This window comes from Bidens hawaiensis, unplaced genomic scaffold (genome assembly GCF_021521415.1).
Source record: "Bidens hawaiensis isolate Kalapana, Puna unplaced genomic scaffold, B.hawaiensis_p1.1 tig00009657_1, whole genome shotgun sequence".
Taxonomy (NCBI): Eukaryota; Viridiplantae; Streptophyta; class Magnoliopsida; order Asterales; family Asteraceae; genus Bidens; species Bidens hawaiensis.
Window position 1 is genome coordinate 286,287 of NW_027491723.1, and position 12,387 is coordinate 298,673.

Genomic DNA, 12,387 nt, shown 5'->3' on the forward strand with positions numbered 1-12,387 from the left:
CTGGAGCAAGGGGTTGGACAAGCGTGTTAAATTTGGAGTTCGTTTTTATAAGGGTTAAATGAGTTATGTTTTGGCCAATGTTTTGATTGGAAGGATGTGTGTCACACTCGTCAATTTCAGGTTAACTCTGTTAATCCGAACTCCGTTAATTCAAACTTAAGATCACACGAACTGTAACGCATATCTCATTACATTTAAGTTAGGGTTTTAAATGACGCTTGACAATCACTACACAAGTAGTCTTTCAAAATTTCACCGAAACACACACGAGTCGACTCAAACCGTTGGTGAACAAACGATAAGTATCATAAAGAAGTTGATAATTATGTGTTATGTTTATGTGCTACTTGGTGTTTACTTGCATAATGTTAATTCATGTGGAAAATAAACTAACTTGTTATAGAAATTGATTAACTAGAAGAATAGGGGTTAAGTGTAATATATTAATATTATAATCAAGTTATTACACAACCCTAATCCCCCTCCCTCCCACTTACGATCGATCTTCCCCCCCCCCCCTCCCTCTCTTGGCGACCGTAGGCCAAACACACACACATACAACCTCTTTTTCAAGCTTGTTTTGAAGGATTAAAGGTTCTAGATAGGTAATTAACATCACCTCTTGCTATTCTAATGATTTTATTATGATATAGGGCATGTTAATAAAAACCCTAAATCTTGAAAGTAATGATTTAAGATGAGTTAGGGTTTAATTATGTGTTTGTTGATGATTGCTAGTGAATTGATAACTAGTTATGTTGTGGTTGATTGTTAATTACATGTTTCTTGAAATTGAACTTTGAAGTAAAACCCTAACTGTGTGCGTAAAGTAAAATTGAGATGCATGGTTGGTGAATTATGCATCTAGAGGGTTGTATGTATGAGTTATAGTTCATAGGTTAATGATATGTTGAGCTTTGAAGAAACTGATGCCGGACAGACTATTGAATTCATGTTTAAATGACTGTAACTCAATGTTAATTACATGTTCTCAAGTTATTTTTGATTCTATGATGTAGTAGGTCGAGTCTAGTTTCTAAAGAGTCCAAATTTGTAATTTTTGGACGTGTAAAAGTTAGTTTTTATTATTTTACAAATCTGTTGTGCAAGTCTGATTCGGGAATCCTGCTGGTAAGCTGTTTTACGACTAAGATATCTCATAATATACAAGACCAAATGGGTTGGTTCCACTTCTGGAAGTTAATATTTTGAGTAAGGAATCTAACCCAATTGGTCTTGCATTAATTGCATTTGTCATTTAACAGGAATAACAAATAACATTCTGTTGCACATGATAATGATTGCTGTGTGTTTGCTGTGATGTTTTGATCATTATGATAAAACCGTATATGATAAAAATATAATAAAAATATTTTTAGAAACCTAACTCATGTGTGCTTCTGTGATGATTTTTGGTGATTTATTTGACATGTTAGGATTTATTAAATAGAGTAATCTTGTCGAGTGAAAATCTGCATGGACAATTTAGCTGCTGAATTACTTGAATTATCATGAAAAGTGCATAACTGATCGTTGTTTGCTATGTTTTGAATAAATTGCCCTTGTGGGGATATTTGCTAGTAATGCACGATGTTAATACTTGACACTTAAGTAGTTTTTCACACATGTAACGTATCACCAACGTGTTTGTCGAGTCGCACTTATTTCACAAATGAAACACGAAACGCATCTCATGCATAAGTTGTATATGTCGAGTCTAGGGACTCACTCGTAGTTCAATACTTAGAAAATCTCATTTTTGTTTTTAGAACACTAGTGAGGATTTTCTGTGACACACACCTTTCTCGGATCTTTTTGGTTATCTTCGCAAACGGTGAGTTTCACGGCCCCTTATACTCTTTTAAACGCTTTTATTTGGGGGAGATAACATAATCCAACGCTGTAGATTTTGTTTAGTTTTTATATATCACTTGTAAGGCTAAGTGGCAAACAAACCAACCAAAGTCCTTCATAACATCGAACCGGTTAATATTTGTATAATAGCGAGTCACTGTTGAGTAGTACTACTGGGTTTGACAAACCCCACACAACTCTAAACTCGACTGTAGGTCGAGTGGGTGTAATCTTGGCTAACACATTACCATGGTCGTGGTTGACATGGTGGCAAGGCAATTGATAAACAGTCAGCTTCGGTGTCGAACACTTAGTAATCATGCTTGATAGGTTAGCTACCTATTGATATATATTTGACTTAACACTATCTGGTAACGCAAACGCAAACGCAAACACTTTATTTATATAAACCTGTGAACTCACCAACCCCGTGTTGACACTTTTAGTATGTTATTCTCAGGTAGCTGAGGCGGGGCGCGCGGTATAGGAACATGCATTCGCTAAACACCATCGCTTTGAAAACTTCTTTTATTTTTTATCTTAATAACTTGGGTTTTCAAGTCGTCCTGTGTGGCGCAAACTTTTTGGTTTACAATTTACGCTTCCGCATTTTATTTAAGACTTAATGTCTTATTGGTTTGAAAACTTTAAACATGGTGTTTGATTATAACTAATGATTCTGATCCTGTTAGTTCACACCCTCTGATGGTAAAACTCCGTTACTGGATTTTGAGGGTGTGACAGTTTGGTTTCAGAGCCATTGGTTATAGCGAACTAGAATTGCATGCATACTAGATTATAACCGCAACGACTCATTTGTTATAATTATACGCACTGCATATATAAATATATATATATTATATTTAGTCCTTCTTTTCTTTATCTCTTTATCTCATTCACTCATACGCGCACATACACGGATTATCATGTAGGGATGTCAAGGCCATCGCCATCATTCGACTCGGTGTCCCGCGCCCCAGGCAAGGAACCGCATCATCCCAACACATACCCATCCCGAGTAGTCCCAGCACTAATGGCCCCCGTACCGAAGAGAGACCGCCCATCTGTAGAAGTGTACGAGGAGAACGGCGAATGGAGCTGGTACCCGAGTCTAGTCGAGCGGATCATTTATCGTGAGCAAGTCCCACCGCTACCCCTTCCAGGTTGCCCCATATCCTTTAAAACGCTACCACCCCTGACATTCCCAATGGAGCGCGCCTTCGCAGCCCTCGCATCATGTGTGGAGCATGAGGTTGACATTATGTACTCGACTAGAGCAGATGTGAGAGAATTGAAAGAGAATGGAATCGATGCCCGAGAGAAAATTTCCTACATAACCGAAGCCATTATGGAGGTTCAGGATGCCTATGTTCAGCAAATGAAGATAATGAACAAAATGCAAGCAGAGATGATAGATTTGAAGGATCAGATTTTTGGTGCAAGAGCCCTTGCAGCGACAGCCCTAGCTCACCGCGACACACTAGGGGCGCAGATTACCCCGAATGCAGCAGAACCCGAGGAAGAACCTGAGGAGGAACTCGAAGAGGAACCGGAGGAAGAGCCTGCTAAGGAGGAGGCACACTCAGAGGTGTCCTCAGACGATGACATCTAAGAATGATAACACCTAGATGGAGGGGTTGTCTCCATCCAAACTTATATTTTTCTATAATTTTAAGGATTGATTTTAAATACTTTGTAGCGGATACAATGGTTTTAATCATGAATTATTATTTGGATTATTATATGGTTGTGATGCGATGCTTTTATTTCTTTTCTTTCCTTCCTTACCTACCTTTTATTATATGTATGGTGTGTTACATATGAACCGAGAGTTCATGTCTAACATTTTATGCTGTGATTCTAGGAGATGTCTGGAAGAAACGCTGGTCATGGTCGCGGTAACATTAACCTAACCGCAGCAGAACTCCAAACCCTACTGAATGACCATGCGGCGGCAGCTCTAGTTGCGCATGTTCAGAATCAAGCTGGAGGTCAAGCCGGAGTCTGTAATTTCAAGAACTACCTAGACTGCAAGCCTAATTCATTTGACGACACTGAGGGAGCCATAGGTTTCCTGGGTTGGGCCGAGAAGGCTGAATCAGCTTTCGAGATGTGTAACTGTCCACCAGCCAGCAGGGTCAAGTTTGCTGCTGGAACACTGCAAGATTCCGCCCTCACCTGGTGGAACTCTAATGTGCAAATTCTTGGGTTGGAATTGACAAATGCTATGAACTGGGAGGAATACAAGAACATGATGCCAGAAGAGTATTGTCCTAGAGAGGAAATCTCGAAGTTGGAGTCGGAATTTTGGGCACTGAAGATGGTGGGTTCTGAGATTGAATCCTACACCACCCGTTCTCACGAGCTAGCAGTGATGTGCCCGCGGATGGTAGATCCACCAAGTAAGAGAATCGAGATGTATATTGATTGTTTGGTACCCCAGATTCAGGGTATGGTGACGTCTTCTAAACCAACCACTATTCAGCAAGCAATCCGAATAGCCCACAAGCTGACCGACCAAGCAGTGGCACAAGGTGCGTTACCACCTAGAGGTTCCACCTCTAAAACTCGCGAAAACTCAAGCACTGACAACAACAACAACAACAACTTTGGGAATGGAAAGAGTAAATTGGACAACACTAGGTCCTCATCATCGAACCCCCCACAGCAACAACACCACCGTAAACCTGAACTCGCTCGGAACTTCAATAATCAGGGTTCCAACAATAACAACAATGGTGGCGGACAGGGTTCGAGTGGCTATGCTGGAAAGTATCCGAAGTGCAACAAGTGCAACTATCACCATGCTGGCCCATGCGACCGTATCAAGTGTTTGCGATGCGGTAAATTGGGTCATCAGGCCAAGGACTGTAGGGGAGACCTAGCGGCTAAGGGTGCTCCTAAAAAGCCTACAGCGACGAAAGGGTGCTTTGAGTGTGGTCAAGAGGGTCACTTCAGGAAGGATTGCCCCAAACTGAAGCAAAATGAGAACAATGGAGGCAATAACAGTGGCGGGAGCAGTGGTAAAGGTATAGCTTTCGTCGTTGGATCGAGCCAGGCCCGCAGAGATCCGAATGTGGTTACCGGTAAGTTCCCTGTGAACGACTGTTTTGCTTCTGTTTTGTTTGCCACTGAAGCTGATAGGAGTTTTGTATCGAAAGCCTTTAGTAGACTCTTAGACTTAACTCCAACCCCGTTAGATGCTAAGTTTCGTTTTGAATTAGCCGACGGTAAGTCTATAGAAAAAACCCATGTACTAGCGGGATGTAAGTTGAAACTGTCGGGTCATACCTTCGATATCGACCTTATACCCTTACTCTTGGTAGTTTCGATGTTGTTGTCGGCATGGACTGGATATCCGAGAACCGAGCTGAGATTATATGCCATGACAAGATAGTCCATATCACTACCCCTTCAGGTGAAACCATCTCAATACAGGGCGAGAAGAGAGGCATGACCACCAGCATCATCACCCTCATGAAGGCGCATAAATATTTATGAAAGGGTCATCCGGCGATTTTAGCTCATATTGTCGAGAAACCCGCGGAGGAGAAGCGAAACGAAGACATACCGATTGTGCGAGATTTTCCGGAAGTCTTCCCGGAGGATTTGCCTGGACTCCCGCCCATTCGACAAGTCGAGTTCCAAATCGACTTAGCCCCCGGTGTGGCACCCATAGCACGAGCCCCGTATCGGCTCGCACCGGCGGAGCTTCAGGAATTGTCTACTCAATTACAAGACTTATTGGATAAAGGTTTCATCCGACTCAGCTCATCACCATGGGGACCCCCAGTCTTATTTGTTCGAAAGAAGGAAGGAACTTTCCGCATGTGCATTGACTATCGGGAGCTGAACAAGGTGACGATCAAGAACCATTATCCCCTGCCCCGAATTGATGATCTTTTCGACCAGCTTCAAGGATCGAGTTACTACTCAAAGATCGATATGAGATCTGGTTACCATCAACTAAGAGTACGCAAAGAAGACATTTCAAAGACGGCATTCAGAACTCGGTATGGTCACTATGAGTTTTCGGTTATGCCTTTTGGCTTAACCAACGCACCTGCCATATTCATGGACCTCATGAACAGAGTATGCAAGGCGTATCTCGAAATGTTTGTGATTGTCTTCATTGATGATATCCTCGTCTACTCCAAGAACAAGACCGACCATGAAGAACACCTGAGGTTAATCCTGGAATTGCTAAAGAAGGAACAACTGTACGCTAAACTCTCAAAATGCGAATTTTGGCTTCGCGAGGTTCACTTCTTAGGGCATGTGATCAATGAGAATGGTATCCATGTCAATCCAGGAAAGGAAGAGGCTATCAAAAACTGGGAAGCACCTAAGACTCCGACTGAGGTGAGGCAATTCCTAGGACTAGCTGGCTACTACCGACGTTTCATCGAGGGATTTTCGAAGATTGCCCAACCTCTCACCGCATTGACACACAAAGGTACTAAGTACATCTGGGGTGACGCGTAGGAGACTGCTTTCCAACTTTTGAAAACAAAACTTTGTAGCTCCTAGCCCTCCCCGAGGGAACAGAAAATTTTGAGGTGCACTGTGATGCATCGATACAGGGTCTCGGTTGCGTTTTAATGCAACTCGAGAAAGTTATAGCCTATGCCTCTCGACAACTGCGAATACACGAGAAGAACTATACGACCCATGACTTGGAACGGAGCTGTGGTGTTTGCTCTTAAGATATGGAGACATTACTTGTACGGTACCAAGTTTACCATTTACACCGACCACAATAGTCTCCAACATATCTACGATCAAAAGGAGTTGAACATGCGACAACGTCGTTGGGTCGAGCTACTTAAGAATTATGACTGTGCCATCAAGTACCACCCGGGCAAGGACAATGTAGTGGCTGATGCTCTCAGCAGAAAAGAAACCGATAAGCATAGACGAGTGCGAGCATTACAACTCACGATTCATGCTAACTTACATGATCAGATTCGTGATGCTCAGCTCGAAGCTTTGAAAGACGATAACCTCCCATCAGAACTCATGCGGGGCATGGGTAAGCAGCTTGAAACCAAATCGGACGGGGTCCGATATTTTGAAAACCGGATTTGGGTCCCTCGATACGGAGAGTTGAGAACTCTAGTGATGGACGAAGCACACAAGTCCTGATATTCCATTCACCCTGGCTCGAATAAAATGTACCATGACCTAAACGCACTTTATTGGTGGCCGAACATGAAAGCCGGCATTGCCACCTACGTGAGCAAATGCTTGACTTGTGCAAGAGTCAAAGTGGAGTATCAGAAACCTTCTGGTCTGCTACAGCAACCGGAACTCCCAACGTGGAAATGGGAACACATTTCCATGGATTTCATCACAGGATTACCCAAAACACCGATGGGATGCGATACCATCTGGGTGATCGTTGACCGATTGACTAAGTCTGCGCATTTCTTAGCGATCAAGGAATCAGACCAAATGGAAAGACTGACTCGCATCTATATGAAAGAAGTAGTATCTAGACACGGAGTGCCTATCTCAATCATATCAGATCGAGATTCCCATTTCACTTCGCATTTTTGAAAGTCACTGCAGAGCGCATTAGGCACCCGCCACGATATGAGCACAGCATACCATCCTCAAACGGATGGGCAAAGTGAACGCACCATTTAGACTTTGGAAGACATGTTGCGTGCAGGATTTCGGAAAAAGTTGGGAACCCCACTTTCCCTTGGTAGAGTTTTCTTATAATAACGGCTACCACGCTAGTATTAAAGCCGCGCCGTTTGAAGCGTTGTACAGACGGAAGTGTCGATCACCTCTTTGCTGGGCAGAAGTGGGTGATTACCAAATCACTGGTTCAGAATTAGTACCTGAAACCTTTGAAAAGATTGTCCAAATCCGAAACTGCATGGCAGCAGCATGAGATCGTCAAAAGAGTTACGCCGACAAGCGCCGAAAACCTCTGGAATTCCAAGTGGATGACAAGGTTTTGCTGAAAGTCTCACCTTGGAAAGGTGTAGTTCGCTTTGGAAAGCAAAACAAACTCAACCCACGATACGTTGGCCCATACCGGATAACTGAACGCGTTGGTCCGGTTGCGTACCGATTAGATTTACCAACGGAACTCAGTGGCGTACACAATGTATTCCATGTATCCAACTTGAAGAAATGCCTTTCTGACAAAACCCAAGCAGTTCCTTTGGGCGAATTGCAAGTTGATGAACAGCTATGCTTCATCGAAGAACTAGTCGAAGTTTTGGATTAGGAAACCAAAACACTCAAACACAACAAGATTCCCATCGTTAAAGTACGTTGGAACTCGAGACGTGGACCAGAGTTCACTTGGGAACGCGAGGATCAAATGATGAAAAAGTATCCTCACCTTTTTGAAGGGTTGACCAAACACCGAAAACCGCGAAAGTCGACAAACCGTCAGAAATCACCGGAGGTATGAATTAAATTTCGGGATGAAATTTCTTTCTACTAGGGGATGATATGACAAACTGAAAATTTTTGCCTTTTTCAGACACCCATCGCGACTTGACTCAAATTTTCGGGACGAAAATTCTTTCAACATGGGAATGATGTGACACTCGTCAATTTCAGGTTAACTCCGTTAATCCGAACTCCGTTAATTCAAACTTAAGATCACACGAACTGTAATGCATATCTCATTACATTTAAGTTAGGGTTTTAAATGACGCTTGACAATCACTACACAAGTAGTCTTTCGAAATTTCACCGAAACACACATGAGTCGACTCAAACCGTTGGTGAACAAACGATAAGTATCATAAAGAAGTTGATAATTATGTGTTACGTTTATGTGCTACATGGTGTTTACTTGCATAATGTTAATTCATATGGAAAATAAACTAACTTGTGCTGGAAATTGATTAACTAGAAGATTAGGGGGCTAAGTGTAATATATTAATATTATAATCAGGTTATTACACAACCCTAATCCCCCTCCCTCCCACATACGATCGATCTTTCCCCTCCCCCCTCTCTTGGCGACCGTAGGCCACACACACACACATACAACCTCTTTTTCAAGCTTGTTTTGAAGGATTAAAGGTTCTAGATAGGTAATTAACATCACCTCTTGCTATTCTAATGATTTTATTATCATATTGGGCATGTTAATCAAAACCCTAAATCTTGAAAGTGATGATTTAAGATGAGTTAGGGTTTAATTATGTGTTTGTTGATGATTGCTAGTGAATTGATAACTAGTTATGTTGCGGTTGATTGTTAATTACATGTTTCTTAAATTGAACTTTGAAGTAAAACCCTAACTGTGTGTATAAAGTGAAATTGAGATGCATGGTTGGTGAATTATGCATCTAGAGGGTTGTATGTATGAGTTATAGTTCATAGGTTAATGATATGTTGAGCTTTGATGAAACTGATGCCGGACAGACTACTGAATTCATGTTGAAATGACTGTAACTCAATGTTAATTACATGTTCTCAAGTTATTTTTGATTCTATGATGTAGTAGGTCGAGTCTAGTTTCTAAAGAGTCCAAATTTGTAATTTTTGGACGTGTAAACGTTAGTTTTTATTATTTTACAAATCTGTTGTGCAAGTCTGATTCGGGAAGCCTGCTGGTAAGCTGTTTTGCGACTAAGATATCTCATAATAGAAAAGACCAAATGGGTTGGTTCCACTTCTGGAAGTTAATATTTTGAGTTAGGAATCTAACCAAACTGGTCTTGCATTAATTTGATTTGTTATTTAACGGGAATAACCAATAACATTCTGTTGCGCATGATAATGATTGCTGTGTGTTTGCTGTGATGTTTAGATCATTGTGATAAAACCGTATATGATAAAATATAATAAAATATTTTCAGAAACCTAAATCACGTTTGCTTCTGTGATGATTTTTCGTGATTTATTTGACATATTTGGATTTATTAAATAGAGTAATCTTGTCGAGTGAAAATCTACTTGGACAATTTAGCTACTGAATTACTTGAACTATAATGAAAAGTGCATAACTGATCGATGTTTGCTATGTTTTGACTAAATTGCCCTTGTGGGGAAAATTGCTAGTAATGCACGATGTTAATACTTGACACTTAAGTAGTTTTTCACACATGTAATGTATCACCAACGTGTTTGTCGAGTCGCACTTATTTCACAAATGAAACACGAAACGCATCTCATGCATAAGTTGTATGTGTCGAGTCTAGGGACTCACTCGTAGTCAATACTTAGAAAATCTCATTTTTGTTTTTAGAACACTAGTGAGGATTTTCTGTGACACACACCTTTCTTGGATCTTTTTGGTTATCTTTGCAAACGGTGAGTTTCAGGCCCCTTATACTCTTTTAAACGCTTTTATTTGGGGGAGATAACATACTCCAACGCTGTAGATTTTGTTTAGTTTTTATATATCACTTGTAAGGCTAAGTGGCAAACAAACCAATCAAAGTCCTTCATAACATCGAACCGGTTAATATTTGTATAATAGTGAGTCACTGTTGAGTAGTACTACTGGGTTTGACAAACCTCACCCAACTCTAAACTCGACTGTAGGTCGAGTGGGTGTAATCTTGGCTAACACATTACCATGGTCGTGGTTGACATGGTGGCAAGGCAATTGATAAACAATCAGCTTCAGTGTCGAACAGTTAGTAATACATGCTTGATAGGTTAGCTACCTATTGATATATATTTGACATAACACTATCTGGTAACGCAAACGCAAACGCAAACGTAAACGCAAACGCAAACACTTTATTTATATAAATCTGTGAACTCACCAACCCCGTGTTGACACTTTTAGTATGTTATTCTCAGGTAGCCGATGCGGTGCGCGCGGTATAGGAACATGCATTCGCTAACCACCATCGCTTTGAAAACTTCTTTTATTTTTTATCTTAATAACTTTTTCAAGTTGTCCTGTGGCGCAAACTTTTTGGTTTACAATTTACGCTTCCGCATTTTATTTAAGACTTAATGTCTTGTTTGTTTGAAAACTTTAAACATGGTGTTTGATTATAACTAATGATTCTGATCCTGTTAGTTCACACCCTCTGACGGTAAAACTCCGTTAGTGGATTTTGAGGGTGTGACAATGTGTTTGTGTTTTGATTCGGGAACAAAATAAGATCAAGGAAGATAGTTGTTCGCTCGATTAGATGACCGGGATTGCAGCCAAAGGAGTGGTTATGCATTTACATACGACCGAGTGAATGGTCGGGGACAGGGTCACAAAGGTAGTTGAGTTCGGTGGAGCCAAAGAACACATCTATGGATCAAAAAAAGTTTCGGGGAAATCAAGGCCAAGATGGCTGTGAAAATCGAGAAGGTCAAGCCATGGGTCAAATCACACAGGGCAAAAGAGACATGGAGTCAGAAATTAGGGGGTGATTATTGGAAGTAATTTCGGACTCCAAGTCACAAGTCGGTGAACTTGAGGGACCAATAATGACATGCAGGTCATAGTTGGTTATGTTTCCTAATTACATTATGTTTCCTAATTGTATTGTAATTGTAATAGGTATTGTCCTGGCTAACAAGTTAGGTTAGTCTATATAAACCAAGTCATGGTTAGACATTATAGGTGGTGGTGCGAGGTGCAACCGAGTTAGGGTTCATCTAGACACACACACACACGAGATGTAACCGAGTTAGGGTTCATCTAGTGTGAGGTTGGTGTAACCGAGTTAGGGTTCATCAAAAGTCAAACCGAGTTAGGGTTTGAGAGTTGTAATCAGTTTTTAGAGTTATATTTTCTGATTAATATAAACGAGAGTTATTCGTTTAGCTTGTGTGTTGATTATCGATACGAGACTTGAACATGGCATGGGGATTTTGATACGTATTACTAACATGTTTAATGTATTTGCATTTCAGTTATTAGTAACATGTTACTTTACTATGATAATGGATTAAGTTATTTTGTTTTCTTCATTTTGTATGTATGATAATTGACTTCTCAGATGGAACTTAAAGAAGGTCCTTTGGACCAATTCGCACACGAGATGGAGCCATTTTTGCGTAAGCAAGGAATTCGGTGCGCTTAAATAAAGGTATCCACTTACTCTTGCATATTCCACCTCATTCAAATAACATTTTATTTCTAATAGTTCAAAAGAGTTACTATAAAACTTGACTGAATATAAACGGGTCAAACTCAGATTATTTAAATCAAAGTTATCAAATGCGATAAGCGCTTGAAAGCGTTGAGGCTGGGCCTAGCGCCCAGGTGATAAGCGCAAAAAGCTCACATTAAAAAACAATTTTTTTAACTAAAATAGAACATCTTAATAAGAAATCATACAAGTTAATTAGAGGGAATGATAATTGTTATTGTAAATAATAATAAGGAGATTACAAGATATATATAGACTTGAATAATACAAACTAGACCCTATACAATTAGACATTATTTAAATATGGAATAATATCTTGTCTAACATCCCCCTATAAGCTAAGGTCGGGAAGCGACTCTTAGCTTGGATCAAAGAAAGAAAAACGTTGAGTAGACAGAGGATTTTTAAAGATGTCGGCAATCTGATAATTTGTAGTGATGAATTG

At 40.5% G+C, this 12,387-nt stretch overlaps 1 protein-coding gene across 1 annotated transcript; it reads left to right on the top strand.

Moving 5' to 3' along the window:
* Positions 1 to 2,896: 2,896 nt before the first annotated feature.
* On the top strand, positions 2,897 to 11,376 carry LOC143533230 (uncharacterized). Its single transcript, XM_077028077.1, has 3 exons — positions 2,897 to 3,490; positions 3,719 to 4,940; positions 11,348 to 11,376. Exons 2-3 carry the CDS (start codon positions 3,722 to 3,724, stop codon positions 11,374 to 11,376), a joined length of 1,248 nt encoding a protein of 415 aa, XP_076884192.1. The 5' UTR covers positions 2,897 to 3,490; positions 3,719 to 3,721.
* The last annotated feature ends 1,011 nt before the right edge of the window (positions 11,377 to 12,387 follow it).

Excerpts from the sequence above, each read along its gene's own strand:
- LOC143533230 (XM_077028077.1), top strand. The coding sequence starts at position 3,722 with ATGTCTGGAAGAAACGCTGGTCATGGTCGCGGTAACATTAACCTAACC. Across the intron at positions 4,941-11,347 it reads AGATCCGAATGTGGTTACCG|GTATTGTCCTGGCTAACAAG; the intron begins GTAAGTTCCCTG and ends TAATTGTAATAG.